Here is a 20242-nt window from a genome sequence, read left to right as displayed (position 1 = left end):
ATCACATCAGGACAAGGTTATGAGATAAGGATATGAGCAGCTGGACGAAGCCGTCGTACCAGTAGAGACATGCAAAATGTCCAGTACGGAGTACAGTACATAATGTAAATAATGGTCACCGATTGTATAACGAGAGAATGCAGTAAACCAGGTTTATAGGAAAACTGCCAAGCTGATAATCAGAAAAGGAAAAACATACGCGAAATCCAAAAAGATTCAAAGCGGTATCCGAGACGCGCCCAATGCAATTCATCTCACTGCTTCTTCATCGCTGATATATACATATATGTCTCTTTCAAACTATGTTACACCTTCATTCACTTATATTCCAAAACCTTATACCTTGTTCGAATCACACAAACCTATCAGTTGTGGGACAAATGTTATAGTAGGGAATTGAGCATTGCTTGCGTTACTTGTGAGTATGCAACTTCTCCGATCCTTCTTATGCACCTGTACCTTACATCTCGAATCACCCAACTATGTTGCTTGGTGACCACCCTAAACTAACACTCCTATCTATAATCATCCACCACATTCAGATCTTAGCACTTTCTGGTTTCGCTTTTTTATCCTTCCAGCATGACCAGTATACCACAAATATGAAACATTCAAATGAAACCTTAAATCGGTATACCTGATCGACATCAAGACGTATTCGACATCAGGAGTCCTGATACGGCAATCGCATTTCACCCTCGTACTCCGTCACTTCATCAACAAATACCATATCAACATATCATAATATACCTCAGCTAAATATATTTTTTCAATATGATCCAGCATCAAACTAGACCATCATCGTCTTCATATCATTCAACTTCAGAAGCAGGTTCATCGACTCGTCATGTTCAAGGACCACCTACTCCCATGTCTCCTGCTAATCCCGCTCGACTTCCAACTCATGTACAAGCGATACATGATTTTGATCCATCTCTTCTCGCTTCTACTTCAGCATCTAACACCAATATGTACCTCAGCTTCAAATCAGGAGAAATCATTAGAGTACACGTTAGAGATGCGACGGGTTGGTGGGACGGAGAAATCAGTGGAACTGCTAGAATGGCTAGTGAGGATGGAGAGAAGACTGTGAGAGGTTTACGGAGAGGATGGTTCCCTAGTAACTATGTTAGAGAAATGGGATGGGATGCAGTGAGTCCTTTGTTAATAACAGTCTCCCATCACAGCTAAATGCTCCTCATCATAGTCGTTACACCGACGCGATGACTCTACAGCTACTAGTCAGGCTTCAGCAGGTAGTCCGACAACACAGCGAACAGATAACTCTCATTCCCATTCTCACTCAACTCATTCTAGACACACGTCAGCAGCTTCCCATCACTCTCGAGCTTCAGCTTCCGTTTCATCAAGTCATCATGCCACTTCCCCTACAACTCGCCAGGATCCCACCACTCTGGATCCTGCATTTCAAACACTGATGCACCCTATTGTGCAATCACTATCACTCTTGGAATCTGCCATTCATTCTAACCGAAAGCCACATATTCAACCCTCAACAGCTTGCGTCATCTCATCCATCAGAGCAGCTCTCATGCAGACTGACTGTTTGAGCAAAGAATCTACAACTTTGGTTGCTTGGCCGGTTCTTGCCAGAGAAAGAAAGATTGTATTAGTTGAATTATCAAAATTGGTTGGATGTGCTAAAACAGCTGGTAGTATTGAGGATACAGAAGGAGCAGATGATGCTAAAGAATTAGAAGCCCTAGCTAAAGCTGCAAGAGGAGTCTTTGCGTCTGTTAAACGTTTCCTTCACCTGGCAGATGGATGTGGCGTTACAGTCACTCTAATGGAGAATCCTCAGGAAGAGCAAGAAAATCTCACCAGTCACGCCTCATCATCTACAAATACTGATACCGACCAAACCGCTACCTATAAGAATCGCGTCAGCACCCCATCTAGTGGTAATTCTCGACTACAAGAAACCTTCCGCTTGCGAGCGGCCAGTATCGGTGATCTTCGAGCAGCTAGGAGAAGAGCTGCGAGTCCCCCTCCGCCATTGCCGACTGCGTCCGTCGTCTCATCTTCAGGTTCACAAAGAGGTCGGGAGAGATCTACATCAATAATGCAGACACCTATGTCAGCAACCTCTTCTCAGTCATCCAGTCGATCTTCACCTATTGCAACTAGGTCACTCCATGATCGTCGAGTTCCAGGTAGCATGGATAGTGGATTCAGTCAAGCAAGCGGTGTTTCATCAGAAGATGCCGCTTATGCACCTTGGGAAGATACGACTCCCGTACCGACCCCTCAAGCTGCAGTTGTAGATCGTCAACTTGGTTCAGTAGCGGACGTACACGAAGCAGTCGGCCATGCTGAAGACGCTTTGCTTTCGATAATTGCCGCTTTTATTGGTCACATTCACTCCCATAATATCAGCTCTCACCCTTCCAGTCACGCTCATTTGATAGAAATGACTCGGGAGACTATAGATAGTGTTAGAGAATTATTGACCATTGTCGAAAGCGTAGGCAGAAATCCTGGAGTGAGACACAAGCGTCCAAGAGAGATAGAGACTTTACGAATTGCTAAAGACCAACTATATGATGTAGCATCAAAATTGGTCGAGAGCGCTGAAATTGTAGCCAATGCGCCGTTCTCTGAATTCGGTGAAGATAGCTATGATGTTGAAAAGGCTCGGTTGCTTCAAGCTGCCACTAGCACATTACGAGCGGGAACAGAATGTGTAAGATTGGTGAAGATGTGTTTACCTGAAAACGAGAATGTTCACCTTCATGCTACTCCTCGACAAGGTGATCTTACCGGTCGACAATCGACGCCTCGACCTGCACATACTCATGAAGCTCCCCTTGTCATGCGCGAAAAACCAGTTGGGGCCAGAGGCGTTCACACTCTTTCTGGTCTACATAGGAAAGCTACCAGTTTGAGTACTCTCCAAAAGCGATATCAACAGGATGGAACGATGGTATATGCTCTTATGGAAAAAGACGAAGACGAAGATACCGAAGAAGAGGAAGATCAAGAGGTAGTTCGAGACTATTCCAAAGAAGAGGATCTGACTATGCGTCCTTCAATGCAGCCAAGTCTCGGTACTCCTGTTAATTTCCCTGTGAGTAGTACGATTGGTGAATGCTGATTGATTGCTAACATCTCCCTCAGATACGGCCGACTTTGCAGCATAATCAGACATCGCCTGGTTTGCTTTCAACTTCGCGTCGACCATCAGAAGACTTGTTGAAAACTTTGGACGACTCCAGCTCATCGGGTCCTCGTAGTCGATCATCTAGTCTCACATCCCCTGCACCTCCAAGGATGAAACATCGGTCACCATCCAGGTCGGCAGATCTTGACAAATTCACTGCTGATTACGACATAACCTTACCACCACAAAGACGCGCTTCTAGAGGAACCATTTCGGCCTCTTCTAGGTTATCGACTTATACCTCCGCATCTTCTCAAGCCTCCGTCACGTCAACTGCTCCCACTTCTATCAGGTCTTCCGATCTCAGCGAATCTGCTCATACACTTCCAGAAACACCTTCGATACATGATGTTCCTGCTTTCGGTATTCTAAAAGTGGAGATACCATCACACGGCTTATCTCGAGCAACAGATAATCTTTCGCTGAATGATGATACACCCGTTCAGACTCAAGCCCTTCTACGACCTGCTGCTCCAGTTCGAAGCGTTACTGCCCCCGCTCCCTCAGCCAATGCGGATGTCAGATTTTGGGTTGTCGCTCATGACTACGATCCCCGTGAAATTGCATTCAACCCTGAAGGAGCTATTGTCGGGGCCTCATTAGCTGTCCTAGTAGAGAAAATGACACCTCATGATGGCCCAGTAGATCCAACATTTAACGCAACATTTTTCTTTACTTTCCGGTTATTCACTACCCCAATGCAACTACTAGAAGCGGTTATGACCCGATATGACCTTCAACCACCCGTTGGAATGGCATTTGGTGAGAAAGAAAGAGCGATTTGGATAGAAAGAAAGGTGGTCCCAGTCAGATTGCGAATATATAACTTCCTAAAATCATGGCTTGATCAACATTGGCGTGAAGAGACTGATGATGTTATTTTGGAGACTTTACAAGTTTTTGCCAAAGATGTCGTTACAATTACATTACCAGCCATGGGACCTAGATTATCTGATGCAGTTAGGAAAAAGATGAATGGACCAATGTCAGCTACATCAGACAGATCAAGTATAAAAACCAATGGAGGAAGTATAAGTGGTAGACCTGTTTCGATGGAAAGGATTAGAAGCGCAAGTCAATCTGGATTTCTGTTACAACCACCAACAATTACAGGTGGATTACCTCCTACACCAGTTATATCCAAAAATTTACATTCCGTTTTACAGAAAGCTTCCTCTGCTACCACAACACTGAATATAACGGAATTTGATACTTTGGAATTATCAAGACAGTTTACTATAATGGAGTCCAAAATGTTTTGTAAAGTCATACCTGAAGATTTATTACAAACTGGTAAAAAGACGATACCCGAGTTAAAAGCTCTAAGTACTTTATCAAATCAAATTACAGGTTGGGTAGCAGACTCAATTCTGAATGAAACGGATGCTAAGAAAAGAGCAAGTTTGGTTAAGTTCTTTATCAAATTAGCTGATGTAAGTTATCATTTCCAGCTAACTTCTCAAACCTCTCACATTGTTCTTGTATGGATATGACACAGCTAACTATAAATCTTTTCATCGATAGAAATGTCTGTCAATGTATAACTTTTCAACAATGTTTGCTGTCTTGGCTGGATTGAACAGTAGTACTATCCTGCGCTTAAAGAAAACATGGGACGTGAGTGGATGCTGGCATTAAAACAAATATAAACAAATGCTAATTTTACAACCGTTAAAGGCTCTTCCTACCAAATATAAAGTCACAATAGAAAGGCTTCGAGGTGTGATTGAGCACACCAAGGTATGCTGTCAAATTTGAGTGGGAGGCCGGTACATGCTGACGATTATTGCTAGAACCATGCCGCTTATCGAGCAAGACTGAGAGAAGCTCCAACACCATGTCTTCCTTTCTTAGGTTTGATCCTTACCGAGTAAGTTCAGGATCTAAAACAGCAGGTATAAAATCGCAAACTGACACTCTGATGTCGATTCTAGTATAACGTTTACATCTGATGGTAACCCAAGTACAAGACCTTCTGTTCTCGAACCTGATCTCATACTTATAAACCAAGACAAATATAATAAGTTAGGCAGAATAGCGATGGATTTTAAACGATATCAAGAGGTGAGCTTTTTTCCTTCTTTGATTCCCTTGCAATTATCGGAATCAAAGCTGACTTTATGACGAAATTACTCATATAGCCATTTAATTTCCATGAATTAGAAGCTGTTCAAACTTTTTTGAAACGTGTTCTAACTGAAAGAGGAAGTGGTTCAGTCGATGCTCTTTACAGAAAATCACGTAAGTATTCTCGTATCAAGTTGGATGTAGAAACAGTACTGATCATGATATGCCCCGTTGTAGTCATGCTAGAACCTAGACAAGGTGCAGAAAGGTTTAGTTCGAATGTAGAAAGACCAAATTGGTTAAGTGGGAAGATATAATCATAACAACTCACACACACCTACAGCATAACATATCCTTGCGTAGGGTATTGCAGTATATAATGCCTTCTTGATGACATCAATATTGTAATTAACCTACAGCTCATTGCGTTCACATCGATCATATACTGAGCTTTCGACCAACAAAGCTACATACCTTGCATGAATGAGGGGAAATCATAATTTCATTCATTGGCATTAAAATCATATCAAGCTCTGTGCGGTAGTTTCCATCCATACGGTGGTTTATGTAGATGACGGATTTAAGATCCTGATTGCTTGAACCTATCCAGTGCAGCATCTGAAATCCTAGAAGACTGAAGGTACGCTAGTAATTCTTCTGGTACCGCCTCTTCGTGAGGGTTTTGACCATTTATCAGGACAAGCCTATGAGAAATATGTGACTGTCTTAGCAGTACTCTGTTCAAATTGTATGCTAAACTCGATTCAACTTACGATGAAATAATGTTTTAAGGCATTTTCGAATCTATCACGATACTGATTTGGTGGAATCTGCATGTATAAAGCAATATTGTCAGGTTAGAATATATGTCGTTACTAGAAATAATGGGTATGCGATATTGAACTCACAATAGTTACTTCACCCCCTCTATTTAAAGCTAATTTACCTCTACTCTCGATAGTTTTGAATAAATTATAACTCCCTATGGCATCTACAAGACCTACCACGAGTTCTTGTTTGTTCTCATCTACACCAATCAATAATGAATAATCCATTATAGATTGTAAAGATAGGAATTTTGTATCTAAACTAATAGCTTCTTGTAATATTCTTCTTGAATGTGGTTGAAGTAAAACAAATTCTTTTGTCATACCTTCTAACCATTCTCCATCAAATAAGGTCCCTTCAGCTTTAGGTTCCACATTATTTTCATCACTTTCAGTTGTAGTTGCTTTTGGTTTAGGGACCTTCCTACCTTCTATTCCTTTCAAATCATATGTCCTACTTATTTGCTGTTTATAAAATAGATTTTCCATTACAAGTAAATCCAGTTGCCTTTTGATACCGGTTTGTAAATCGTGGATTCGAACTAGTGGAATTCACGAGCACTAGAATATCAGCCCTGCCGTGATTGAATGTGGTCCAACAGAAGTAGAACTCACCTGTGTAGAAGCCTACAATTTTGGCCAAAGACGTAGCCTTGTTATGTGTTCCTGCTAAATGTTCGAAATATGCTGGCGCAATCTCCAACATAGCATGTCTACATGGATTTCCGGGATCAGCAGCGAACTTGTGTGTGATGTATCAGAAGCACAAACTCACGTATCACTGACGTTCCATTTACTAACCAGTTCCTTTACAATATATCTCTTATCTGTGGTCATGAAAAAGGCGGCCTTACTCTTTCCACCTTGAGCGTCCCAAGCATTTGTTCTACTTAAACTCTGAATTAGGCTTTTATCGATCGCACACCTCCTTCTGAGAGAATCGAATGCGGTAGCATAATAAACCGTACAACCAAGTTTCAGTTTATCGCCTAATGTATAATTGAACTGGATGTGCGGTCGTTCATCAATAGCTTGTAAAGAATTGTCTAAATTTGGTTTAACACCTAAAGGACCGATTAACGAGGATAGGGATCGATCTGTACCTTTTACCCGTATCGATCCGATAGATTCGCCAACATCGCTTCCCAATTTGAGAAGTTGATTGAAAGAATTGCTGAATGATGAAGTAACCGATCCCCATCCCTCTTTCTGGGTTCCACTGTTTGGTGTTTGTACTGAATTTGATATTGCTAAATGTGAGGAGGATGGTGTGGAAGGAGCAATGGATGTATTTGAAACGCTACGGGGGGTAGCCGGTCGGAAAGCTGAAGGAGGCGCACCGGGTCTATCATTGTCGCTCATCATCCTTCGTATCCCTCTACGAGAAGATCGGACTCGAGCCATTGCATCGGTATCTGATTCTGTAACAGCACAAGCTGTCGCGATATTCGATTTAGGATTGATTGTAAGTGAGGGATCTTGAGCAGTAGCCTTATTGATTGTTTTCACTAGATCACCTAGTCGGTCAGAAGTGTGCGAGTTGACTTCAGCTTGTTCGAGCGAGAGTTCAAGAGAAGGTGCGTTGGGCGGAAGTGAAAGACCCAGAGGTGGACGAGGGGCTTGAGGCAAATGCACCTCGGATTTTTTCTTGGTGATGGTTCGTAAGCTGAGTAGGTCTCTAGGTGTATCTCGACGCTTGATATCAACAAGCCAAGCATCCGATATGCTACCAGTGTTGGACTTTGAAGCTGTCGGCTTTGCCTCGCTTTTCATCGTTCCCGTTGTCAAACTGTCATCATCCAACGTTGTACCAATATTTTTCGTTGTATTCGTAAGTTCGTTAAAATAGTCCAAGGATCTAATCCCAATATCAGCTTTGTTAGCGCTTCATGGACTGTATAGGAAATAATGCACTCACGAGAGGGTATATGCTATGATAGAGGCTGGTTCGTCTATTCTGACAAGCACAGAACTACCAGGTAAAGCAAATGTTCCTTTGCCCTCCGCATATTCGGGCACAGATAATGGAGCACTGTCTGAGTTATCTTGTTGCTTAGCAATTTGCTTCTGCAAAGTAGCTAAGCTCGAATTATGGTTCACGATGTTCTGACAGAACTGGTACCGAACATCGTTGATTTGACTGGGTAGTACACTCGAAACTTGTTGCAATAAATTGAATTTAGCCTGTTTAATAGTTTCTGATAGCGCAATTGTAGATTCAGATTCTTGAGCTTTCTCTTCTGCCGACATGACTGTTTTAGGTTGAAGTTGCGCATCTCCGACTTCTGTTTTTCCATCCTCCTGCTGTAGTTAGGGTCAGCTAAAATATCCTCAGGGAATAGAAATGCCCAACCAGGTGGGATGAATTGATGGGTTCATGATGCTCACAAAGATTTTCACCTGTTTCTCAAGACTAGAATAAAAATCATTGATCTCGTTTCTGAGAATATCCACCTTTTCAGATGCGGTTTGTTTGCGTAAGAGACCTTCCATCACAGCGCCTACGGGGTCTTTCCCTCCTTTTCGTTTGGTAACATTAGGTCCAACCTGTAGCTTGGGCAATCGTGTATCCAGAATCGAAACATCCTCCACAGCTAAGGATATGATGAGATTGAAAGACCGAAAGTAGTGTGATTTGGAAGAGTAGTGCGAGCAAGGAGGTTGTGCATTCAATACATCGGAATAGATAAGCCTATATTTTCGTTGAAACGGATCAGTTGCAGGCAATGACATTTTTCGATATTTCTACTTACGTTTCAAGCAGTTTGCCCAAGGAATACGATCTGCAATTTCATGAGTCAGCTTTGAAGCAGCTTCATAGACAGATAAGTTGATAGCTTACATCATATTCTCCCCTAAGGCTTTAGCTTCTTGAGTTTCACCGCATAACGTACATTTGGACCAAACCTCAATGCTGTCGGTTCCCAGCTCCTGATTATCTGTACTCTCAATCTTCAATGTAACCTTTTTACCAGCATGTATCCACCATCTGACATGCTCTGCTGGAGTAGCTGTACATTCCGGTCTAGGACAAACCATTGTTTCCTCAGACAATTCATCTCTAATTTCATCCAATATATCTTGGATTGATTTGTCTTTTTCATGATCCCAAAATACCAATGTACCAGGCGAAGGGCTTTGACAAATATGGAGTTGCCTTTCTTCCTTTTCTGCAACGAAATCAAGTCCCACTGCATATAAGACATCAAGACGCTGAAGTCTTATCCATCCTTCAAAATCATCTATGTCTGTTGATAAAGCACCTAATCCAGCCCGAACATCTCCTCCGAGCCTATAATTCAGCGCACGACCGTGAAGCGGATCAAGTGGTTTCTCGCGATTGTCGATGAATCTGGATGATGTGAAAATTTTAGGACTGCTAGAAGGTAATCCCTCGACGCTTTTGCTGGCGGCTTCAAGCTTCTCTTCCTGTTTCGCCTTTTCTCGTCTTGTTTTATCTTCTTCTCGTACTCGCAACAGTATCGGCGGCATTGGTATAACCACTCCAGGCGAAGTCGAGTATGTTTGCTGTTCGAGTCTGGATAACACGGTCAGATATCTTTCCGTAGGGTGTGGTATCGGAGGTCGTGCTAGTAAGCCTGGAGTGGACAATGCCATCGAAGCAGGGGTGGGAGCATCTTGAATGTCAGGGAAATTGACCAATGTAGGGGTGATAGGTTGTTCGACGGGGGATGATACTGCCAAACTTGCGGAATTTATGGGTTCGTGACTTCCAGAAGGCCGTCGTTTACCCAGTAGACCTTCCCATACATGCTTTGTATCTTTTCCTAACCGATGAAAGAAGCCTTTCGTACGATCTCCTTTCTCCTTGAGCGAGCCTTTACGATGCAAATCTGTTGATGCGCGAGGTTTGGTAGGAGAATGAGGGACAGAGGCTGTACCGGATAGTGTTTTCGGTGGAAGAGGTGGTTGATCTGGTTCTCGGTGTATTCGGAAGGCATCCAGAAGTTCGAGTTCCAGCGTCATGCTCTGAATGGTGTAGATCTGAAACCGAGAACATTAGCACAAATGTCAGAAGCTTGACCTATAATATAAAACTAAACACAACAGGTTGACTCACCAACAGCTGCAGAATTCTCTGAATAGCCAATCTTTCCTCCATATTATCCAGTCCACGAAGCAGTATGGTACCTCCAACTATCCCTACTTTCCCTTCCTCCGCAGATTGACGAGGTACATCATCTTCTGAACCGGCGATAATCATGGATAGTGAATCCGCATGAGCCTTACCAGATCCACGCTGTGTGCCAGACCAAACAGAAGAGTTGCCTTCCTCTGTGTCGTCTAAAGCTGATTCGTCTGCCTCTGATTCAGAATGCGATATTATAGATGCAGCAGATTCGGGAGAGTTCTTGAACGAGTTCATCACGCTCTTCCGTTGCTTTTTCGACCTTGTCAAGGTGCTTTGCTTCCAGGTATTCTTCAAGCTTTTACTTGACGGTAAAGCGTATTGACCTTCAATGAACTCTGCTTCGACTTTTAGATGTGGGCGACTTTCGGTTTTAGGTCCAATAGTCATTTCACTCCACCTTCCGCCTGAGCCATTCCACCATCTCTTATTATCTCCGTTGGACCCTATACTTGATACTGATCGTTTGCCAAGAGAATCATTTCGCTTCAGGTGTAAGGTGCTACTGCTAGCCCCGTCGTTGGTGAACTGAGAAGGAAAGTGAAGGCAGAATACTGGTTTGAGCAGTTCTGAGTCGATCTGAGGTTGATCAGGCAATGAGATGGGAGTAGGTAGACCAAGATCGGAGAAACGAGTCCTGGATGATGAGGCGGTGAGATTGAGCATGTCAGTTGAAGAGCGATAGTCGAATTGCGATGATTGAGGGAAAGCTCCGGGAACGTCTCGTTGTATAGTGCCGTATTTGGGAAAGTTATCTAAATAACGCATTAGTCGTGTATTGAGCGTTATACCGGTACTCACCTTCTACCACTTCCCATTCATCCCTCTTAGGAAGCTTGAATTGCTCAAACCCTTTCAGACTGCTGATAATTCGGCACCAATTCCTAAGCTGTTCGTCTTCTTCATCTCCACTATTCTCGCTACCTTGATCAACCTGAATGAGGAGATTCAAAGTTTGAGGTTCAGGTGTTCTCTCGTTAGACTTTGAGCTTGAAGCCACTGAAGCTGGTCGACAGATGCTTTGCGAAGAGGTTGATGAGGTGAAGAGAGTGGGCAGAGGACTACCAGGTATAGTTAATCGACCTTTTCCAAAGGGATCAGTCTCGGCAATTGAGCCCTTTCGACTTGATTTTCCATTTGTGGTGTACGTTTTAGCATTTTCGCCCACGCCGTTATTCTGCGGGTTTTGAGTATGACGCTTCTGTTCCTGTTGTTCTTTCCATAAAGCTTTTCGTTTCGAACTTCCTTTCGACCATTCCGTCCAATCCAGTTCAAGCAGATTTTTGCCTTTTTTTCCGTATTCGTTATTGTTACGAGGTATGACAGCACCTTCCCATATGGCTTTTTCGATGACTTGAACAGTCTCAACTGACCATAATCGTTCACGTTCTAGCGTTTCTTCCCTCATACGACGTCCGTACAGACCACTATTCTCATTAACCCGTTCCTGCTGTTCTAGCCATTGATGTAATAAGCGTTTGAGATGTTTCAAATAGGTAGGTGGAAGTCCTGAGGCATTTTTAGATGGTGGGAGAGGAGGAGAGGGTGATCTAGCTGGATAAGGATCTCTGGGCAATGGTTTGATTGGTGAAGAAGGACGAGAAGGTGAAATTGGAGTAGGCGGAGCAGGTGAAGACATCTTGTTTGGTTCCAATATTACATCAGCATGAGTCAACGTTGCTATTTCTGTAATGCATTTCTGTGGCCTAGTCGAAAGTAGCCTCGAAGGTCTAGTTGGATGATATGTTGTTTGTTGTGGCTAACACAAATACGTATCTATAGGACGTGCTTTTAAAGAAAGTCGTTGATGTGGTTTCCGGTTATCGATTGAGGGAACAGATAGCCGTTTCAGTTGGCGAGAAGTATTTTAAGATATGAATATCATTGATTCTTGATGATTATGAAAATACTGCATGAAGGAAGGAAGTCGACAGACCATGATAGAATGTCTCTGTCACACAAGTTTTGGTTCTCATCAACTGCAAATTCAAAGATGTAGAAAACATCCGAAATGATGCTAAACATGCTAAAACACGTCTCTTTCAACTTCAATTCAGATCCTAGAACATGCAATGATAAGTTACATCATCGTCCTATCCATCAAAACACCACCTTACGTAAGTAAGCATATTAGCTGTCCTCGTTCGCGACCACCTTTGTCAACATGAAGAAACAAAGCAAGCTAAGTTAATTTTGTCGTTGACTATATATGCATGCGATCGTTCAGAAAGTAGTCAAGATCCTCAGCAAGAAGTGGTATTCTTCGAGACGCGCTCACCTCTTTGATTTCTGGATCTCATATTTGTCCAACACCCCCGTCAATATAATGGCTAAAGTGATAACACGATCTTTCAGTGATAGAAGTATCGTCAGAAATGTCATATGACTATCGATACAACTCTTCTTCTCATCAACAAGCGTTTCCATCTTATCATCCTCAATATATGCAAGCACAATCTTATAAATACAATGCCACGCCATCGGGACCGTCAAGATACCCTCAAGATTCATATAGCTCTAACTGGCAGCAGCAGCAATTATCAACATCACAGAATATAGGATATCAACAAACAGCACCTGTGACTGTTTCTCCTAATTCGGATTCGACTCAGCAGAAACAGAAATGGCGTCAATATCTCAAAAGCTTACATACATCAAGTCCAAGATCTGGGACAACGAATAATAACGATACCTTTGATGATCGGTATAGATCTCGGGTAGAAGCGAATAATCCATATGATGTTGCTCAACAAAGAATCAGATTTCATTCAGATCCAAATTCAACCTCGCCTACTACCTCTCCAAATTACAACAAGCGCTTACCAGCTTTACCGCCACCTCCAACTATCCGTTATAACGAAGCTCAAACGTATTCAACGTATTATGATCCTGGACCTTCCCGTCAAAGTTTAGCTGCACCACCTATACCACCTAGACCAAGCTCAATGCCTTTACCCAATACTCGTAATAATTTGCCTGGACCAGTGATGGCCTACCCAGTATCAGAAGCCCAATCGAAACCTAGCGGCAAAACTCAGATTACAAAACCATCTCCGCCTGTAGATGCAGAGAAGATCAACTCTGTACCTCCAAAATCATTCAAGCCTTCCGTTCATCCACATTCAAAACCACGTATATCTGATGAAAATCGCTTACAACCTCCGAAACCTACAACACTATCTCGACCTTATTCCGATAGTATCATTGTAACCTCTGGAAAGGGTAAAGGCAACACTAAAATCACCTCTAGACCTGGTTCAAAGAAACCAAACCCGCCGAAAAGCAGAAACCATGACAGTGATCCAGATTGGATTCCTTTCATCGACTTGACTTTAGACTCTTCTTCTGAAGATGAAGATGATGATTTCAATGTAGAAGAATTAACCTCAGAAGCGAATGTCACTCCCAGATCACCTGCACGTCGAAAAAGAGCTATATCTGAACAACCTATACATAGCACGAAATCATATGATACACCTGTCAAATCTCGTACACCAATTAAGGCTAAAGCCAATACGCCTAATGGAGCGGTAGTACAATGTTCAGGATTTACAAGAACAGGTCAAAAATGTAAGCGATTAGTTAAAGCTTCAGCACCTTATTTATCAGTAAGAGATACGAACATAATAGAAGAAAGTGATGAAAGAAGTGATAGAATCATGGGTAGATATTGTAAAGATCATGCTGGTATGATATGTCAAGTTGATGGATTTTATTGGAAAGGTGATGGTAGTAAACCTGCAATCTGGATTGACTTTGATGGTAAGTGCTTTTCGAGATTGAATCATGATATCTTAAAAATTAGAGCGAAAAAGGTAACCGTGTTTATTTGGTGCGCTCTCAGAATTTCTTCCTAGCAATTTGGATCAGCAGACTCAAACTTTATTAAGAATGACTATGGAAAGTAAATTGACAACAAAAGAATCACCGGGCTATCTATACGCATATGAGCTAAGAGGTGAGTAAAGCTATTGAAATTTTTCATGTGTTCAGACTAGCCTTTTTCAAACAATTAGAACTAATGTCTGAAATGGTAGACCTCGAAACACCTGATGTAGTATATTTCAAAGTTGGAAGAACCGATAATGTACCTCGTAGAATTGGTGAATGGACTAATCGTGAGTACTATGGAATTCCCCATTGTATTCTATCAAAATATGCCGTAAATGTATATATACTGATCAAACGAGTTTAATATTCAGAATGTCAATCTAAAACACCAACATTAAGAGATATATTCCCTTTACCACCACCACCACCATCATCATCTAAACAATTTTCATTCGATTTTACAAATCAAGGAGCATCGTTGTATAGAAGTGATACATTAACCACATCTTTTTTACCTGGAGCAACAAAACATTTGAATTTACCATTAAAAGCAATGAAACGTTGGGAAAGATTAGTTCATTTAGAATTATCTGATATGTCAACGAATTTATCAGATGAATCAGCTAAAGCATTTAAGAAATCGAGAGAAAATTGTATTGACTGTGGGTTATCACATAAAGAGATTTTTCCTTTACCAAAACGTCAAAATATCCAGCCTTATGAGAATATTGTAGTTGAAACTATATGTAGATGGGAAAAATTCATAAGACGTATAACTGATGATGAGTGATCGTTGTTGTTGTATATTTAACAAAGAACACAAACATATATCCATATCATATCTCTCGATATTGTGTTTTTTGTATGATGTATAATGATTGTGAAACCATTTCAAGTTGTATTACACATAGAAATCATAAATTAGACACATGTACAATATTATCATGTATTTTATTGTGGTGGCGCCATACTAAAAGAAGAGCCATCAAATACCGCACCGTTATTCTCAAATATGCTAACCATAGCATTAATATCAAAACTAAAACTGTTTATATCCCAAGTATTTTGTAAATCCACATCAGAGATTGATGTAGCAGGAGTTGGAATACCAAATCCGCCACCAAAATTACCGAAATTGTTGATACCATTATTATTGTTGTTATTGTTGTTGTTCTTTGGGTCCAGATTTGGTCCATTCAAATTTTGATGAGGTTGAGATTTAGTAGGGATATTTGGCTCTGTTGTCGGTGAGATTGAAGTGATCTTATCTTGATCTTTAGGTGTAAATCCACTTGTATTGCTTTGACCTCCAGGAGTATATACAGCATGAGAAGAAGTTTCAGATACTGATGCACTCCCACCAATGTGTCTATGAGTGATTACTATATCCTCAGTGGTACAACTATACATATTGTTGTCAATATCGTTTACGAATGTTTTGTCAGGGTGTCTGTATAAACGAGAACTTACTCATAGACAGTGAAAGGCTTGCTTCCAAGTGCTTGTTCATTCATTCGAAGAAGTAAATCGTCAACCATTTTGAGATGTTTAATAGATACCGCAAATTTCTCGGCGAACCGTTGAAGAGCAAGTCTTCATAATATAAGTCAGCCATCAAACTTTATTGCTATAGAATCCTACCTACCGGAACACCTCAAGCTCAGATCTGAACACAGAAGCAGAAACAGAGTCACCAGACTCTATCGCTGCGTCCATGAAACGTATCAAGGCTCTTGAAGCCAAACACCATGTAAAAGAGCAATGTGGGTTGAAGAGAGTCACTAGAGTTTCTCGTCAGTGATCGCACGATCCATGGCAATTCAAAAACTCACAATCATAACTAGTTGCCGTAACTATTGAATTGGTAAATAATCAGTATGAACTCCGGCAAAGTCGTCAATGAAGCACTTACTATCGTACAGTAGCGAGAGTGCCGCTCTGATAGCCGCTAGTGTCATACGGGCACCTTCGTGTGTCCACGTATCTTTGGTGACTAAAGGCTCCCCCAGACATATGCTCGCACTGTGAAACTGTTAGCAGGTATACATTGAAACGGGATGAATTGACGCACCCGTGTAAAACCCATAGGGAAAGTATGAGATCCCTATCGAAAGCTGCGACACCTTCGCCAACCTTGAAATGCGTTGGACGTCGGAAATCTGGCGGGAAACTCATTCTGAAAGTATTGATTTGAGACAATAAAACTCTAAAGGTAGGATGCGATAGGTACCCGCTACGTGAAATGGGTTAAAATCAGCTTAGTTACAGTATAATCCCGTTACTACTCACGCGATACTGTGAGTACCTCTATTGTATCTTCTGAAAAATGTCTGGACTTCGGTGTATAGCTTAATGGATTTGATCAAAAAGCAGAAACTCTGATTGCAGCATATCAGCTACGCGAACCCAACAAAGGTAACAACGCACAGCCCAACTTACATCACGATGACGAGGTGGATCTGAAAAGCCTTCTGGTAAGCGAAGAAGATATTGTAAAGGTCAAGCTACTCACGAGACGTGTAAATATCAGGAGACCTAACCGATGCTTGAGTTAGCAATTAACGATGAGTACTCGACAGACGCAACTCACTGGATCGTCTGAACACCTTGTAGTTCTCCATACCCATAATCAAACGTTGATTGTAAGACTGGCAGCTCCACAGTGATTTCTTCCTCACTCAGACACTGAATAGAACGGCTATTAGCGTGAGATATGAAACCGAGCTTAACCGCACTTACGGGAGGCCAAGTCGTCGCCGCAGTCGCAGATCGCTCCAACATATACGCCATCCTACGGAAATTTAACGGTACTAGTTGAGTGATAGTCCGATAGCAATTCGCCAGCCAAAAACTCACCACCATGTCCTATCTCTCTCAGCTTGCTCCATCTCGGTCTTTGCAGGGCCGAGGAGTGCACTTGCACCACGACGCAAACTGTTCTCTGGTACATCTACAATCGAGAGTAAGCTGGAGCGATGCCGAGCAATAATGATGGGATGACTGACTTGGAGATTCATTGATACGCATGGGTGTAGCCATTCTCAGACAAGATCCACTTTCCATCCATAAATCCGTCCACCTGAGATTGTGTTCAGTATATAGCCTTAAAGCATCTCCACAAGACTCACCAAGCATTATACTGATCAACGACAGTGGCAATCAAATAACCTGATGACGAAATATCAGTATCTTTCATCCACGAGGACCAGCTGACTCACCTTGCATGCACTGTAAAAACTTATCCCCACGATCGAGATACTGAGAGAACGTCTCAAATGCTTTCCGTCGATGCCATAGCTGGAATTTACTGAAAGGGGTAGTCAACTCTGGCCCTTGAGTAGCCGAACATGTGGTAAAATTGAAAAGGTGTTTCGAGCGTGGTTCGTTGAAATCTCTAGTGGGATGAGTGATGTCATGTACAGAAGCTCCTACGGGGAAATATTCCTTTGTTGCTAAAGAAGTCTCTGATATGAAATTCGCACTTATCGCCAAAATTGCGTGTAATAGGGGTCGTACCTACATGATTATTAGCTTCCACTCATACTCAACCCGATTCAGCGAACTTACAGGAAAGTCGTAATGAGATGGAGGTAACAGTAGATTTCGCAATAGCTGATTTTTATTTAACATTTTCGGTAAAGTAGGTACCTTTTCGAAAAATACTCGGATGGCATGCTAAAAGTCACGTTAGAGAGCGACTTGGCAAGTTAAATACCAAACGTACCTCAACAATTTCATGTTTAGGTAGTTCCTTAGGCCAGCTATGAAGATATCAGCAATAAAATTCATAGTTTAAGGGTGCAGCGATACTTACTCTGGCCAAATCAGATCAAATAGACCCGCTAAAGGATCCGGCTGCGAAGGATCTGCGTAGGTGGATAATCCATTGACGTCCGATTTACTTTGATTACTCATCAAATTCTCTGTCGACGGAACATATTCGGATCCATTCTGCACCGACGATAGAGTTGGCCATGTATCCTGATTATTTGCTGATCCGTGAATGGAAGTTTCCGCTTTTGGGATTGTCGTCGAAAGAGATCCTTGACCCATATAATTGGGCTCATTCTGGGTAATATATGACACGGTAGAAGTTGATTGTGGTGGATATTTGTAAGATTGCTGATTATCTGATGTTGGATTTGGTAAAGACGTGAAAGGTGGGTTTTGAAATGGTATGTTTGGCGGAGGTACAGATTGGTTCATCCCTTGCCTTTGACCTTCAAGTACATCTTGACAGGCGGCTAGAATAATACCATTAGCTTTCATATAAAACTCAAGTCAGTACTCATGACTCACCTATTCGACCTTCTAATTCATTCAATTTAGCACGTTTGGCACTAACTTCCGAGTCATCTTCTTCTCGTTTCTCTTTAGCTGTAGCTTCGGCCTGTCTTCTTGCTGATTCTCTTCTTCGGCGTGTTCTGGCACTAGGCTCTTTAGGTTCATCCCATGTACATGCTTCTATTTCTGCATTGCTTTCACCTTTTCCAGTACCTCTCTGTCTAGGCTTCGAACAATTCGTACATATAGGTTTTGTTGCATCGCATTTCTGAGAAACGAGTTAGTATGGGGAAACCACACCCTTGTAAACTGAGCGATAACTTACTAATTTGCGCTTTCTATAGGTAGGACTCTTTATTAGCTTAATACATTTGAGCTAAGGTCGCAGTGACACTCACCGACATTGATGACATGCTGAATTTCTAGCTAAAACTTTTGGTATATCCTTATCATTTTGTTGTTCGGATGAATTCGCTGACGAAGCACGTTGTCCAGTATTATCTGTATAATTCATATATGGATTTGAAATATCATGTTCATTGAGTAGACTTATGGCCGACATTTTGATTCGTGTCAAAGTAGCAGCGACTAGTCACAAGCTATAGGTCGTTGATTACTTCAGCAAGATATAGTCGATGGTGATTATGACGAAGGATTGATCGAATAATCTTATGGGAAAGACATCTCAGAGTTCTCAGCTCAGGGTGGTTGTAAACAATAACAAAAATAGGTCCTCGCCCGAATAAGTATAAAATTCACCTAGAAACTAAGATAAAAAGCTTAACATGCGTTCTCACCTGAGATTAAGCGTTACAAGCATTACAAACAACAATTACAAAAGCCCATTCTAATGATGATTATGATATTTTCTTATAGCCTACTTCGGTCATCTCCGCAAAACCTGAAATCATGAATACTATGTAATCCGATGCCGCGGAAGTGAATGTGGCGTTTTCACCCCACCGACTGAAAATCCAAAAAACTCACCTTTTCCGTTCATTTCAAAGACGATAGATTGATTCTTTCTCATGCCAAATGATTATACAAATCACAAAGAGACAAAAAGATTGTCAAATCTACTGCCCCAAACGGGGTCGAACCGTTGATCTTCCGATATGCGAAAGCACACTTCCTAACAGTCGGATGCCTTAACCAACTTGGCCATGGGGCACTTGATGATTACGCAATTACAGCTGAAACTATATCCACACATAATTTACATGGGAGATTCAAACATGCTAAAATACCCTGTTTGGATATAGATATTTTGCTCTTGCACTCAAATTGTAATCATACTGAAGGACTCACACAATCCAAAGGGAGCGAACATCGTGACTTCGACAATAGTGGCAGGCGTGATCGGGAATCCCAAGGGAAGGGATGAAAGATTAGACCTTACAAGGCTGTTCTAGATTCAAATACGGCCGCCAGAGGAGAGCTTGCGTCTATCTGTATGAAAACACACAAGTGAATCGGGTGACAAGCCACCCAACGTGACACATCCACTGTACAGCATTTTATACGATTCATGATTGTCGTTACTCATGAAGATTGATCTTCCTAACCATATCTTCGGAGAATGATAAAAGTTTGGATTGATTGATCGGATTCTTATCGGGGCCCCCGGTTGCTTAGGGTCATGGCTTGGCAAAAGATCTATTTGGAACATGATGATCTTTTTTAGGTGCACAGCTTAACATCCGAAGATACTACAACCAAAGTGCATGTTTGGGGTATCTATAGTCGGCTAAATTGTATCTTTTTGTTATGACGACACATGAATTTACTATATGTATCGCATTTCGTTTCCTGTCAATTCCCACACTCCCATACAAAAATAAAACATTCTTGAATTCCTTTTTTACCGGTGCATGGTGGCTTTGAGAATAGCAAAACCCTTTT

The 20242-nt window shown here is 41.8% G+C and overlaps 4 protein-coding genes and 1 non-coding gene across 5 annotated transcripts; 2 read left to right on the top strand and 3 right to left on the bottom strand.

The window, feature by feature from the left end:
- Positions 1-774: 774 nt before the first annotated feature.
- Positions 775-5565, top strand: L201_001233 (uncharacterized protein; the record flags this gene model as incomplete). The annotated part of the gene is made up of 9 exons (XM_066217025.1): positions 775-1152; positions 1208-3088; positions 3139-4614; positions 4706-4798; positions 4859-4921; positions 4975-5051; positions 5116-5245; positions 5323-5422; positions 5486-5565. 9 exons carry the CDS (start codon positions 775-777, stop codon positions 5563-5565), a joined length of 4278 nt encoding a protein of 1425 aa, XP_066073122.1.
- Positions 5566-5874: 309 nt separating this feature from the next.
- L201_001232 (uncharacterized protein) lies at positions 5875-11864 on the bottom strand (the record flags this gene model as incomplete). The annotated part of the gene is made up of 11 exons (XM_066217024.1): positions 5875-5952; positions 6022-6078; positions 6157-6617; positions 6691-6788; positions 6851-7933; positions 7994-8379; positions 8464-8767; positions 8829-8858; positions 8918-10080; positions 10157-10980; positions 11027-11864. 11 exons carry the CDS (start codon positions 11862-11864, stop codon positions 5875-5877), a joined length of 5322 nt encoding a protein of 1773 aa, XP_066073121.1.
- A 736-nt stretch (positions 11865-12600) lies between these two features.
- Positions 12601-14846, top strand: L201_001231 (uncharacterized protein; the record flags this gene model as incomplete). The annotated part of the gene is made up of 4 exons (XM_066217023.1): positions 12601-13987; positions 14070-14183; positions 14263-14343; positions 14428-14846. The coding sequence occupies 4 exons, from the start codon at positions 12601-12603 to the stop codon at positions 14844-14846; spliced, it is 2001 nt and encodes a 666-aa protein (XP_066073120.1).
- Positions 14847-15007: 161 nt separating this feature from the next.
- Positions 15008-18902, bottom strand: L201_001230 (uncharacterized protein; the record flags this gene model as incomplete). The annotated part of the gene is made up of 21 exons (XM_066217022.1): positions 15008-15458; positions 15527-15649; positions 15702-15837; positions 15889-15909; positions 15969-16078; positions 16128-16289; positions 16346-16434; positions 16496-16515; positions 16569-16591; positions 16647-16741; positions 16796-16847; positions 16913-17006; positions 17062-17135; positions 17185-17224; positions 17275-17572; positions 17624-17731; positions 17781-17817; positions 17871-18300; positions 18356-18608; positions 18666-18678; positions 18739-18902. 21 exons carry the CDS (start codon positions 18900-18902, stop codon positions 15008-15010), a joined length of 2793 nt encoding a protein of 930 aa, XP_066073119.1.
- A 517-nt stretch (positions 18903-19419) lies between these two features.
- L201_001229 lies at positions 19420-19511 on the bottom strand. Its single transcript has one exon. It is a non-coding gene; the product is annotated as a tRNA-OTHER (tRNA).
- Positions 19512-20242: the final 731 nt, after the last annotated feature.

The sequence above is a fragment of the Kwoniella dendrophila genome, chromosome 1 (assembly GCF_036810415.1).
Source record: "Kwoniella dendrophila CBS 6074 chromosome 1, complete sequence".
Lineage (NCBI taxonomy): Eukaryota > Fungi > Basidiomycota > Tremellomycetes > Tremellales > Cryptococcaceae > Kwoniella > Kwoniella dendrophila.
Note: the sequence above shows the minus strand (reverse complement) of the source record. Positions and strands in the feature narration are given on the sequence as shown.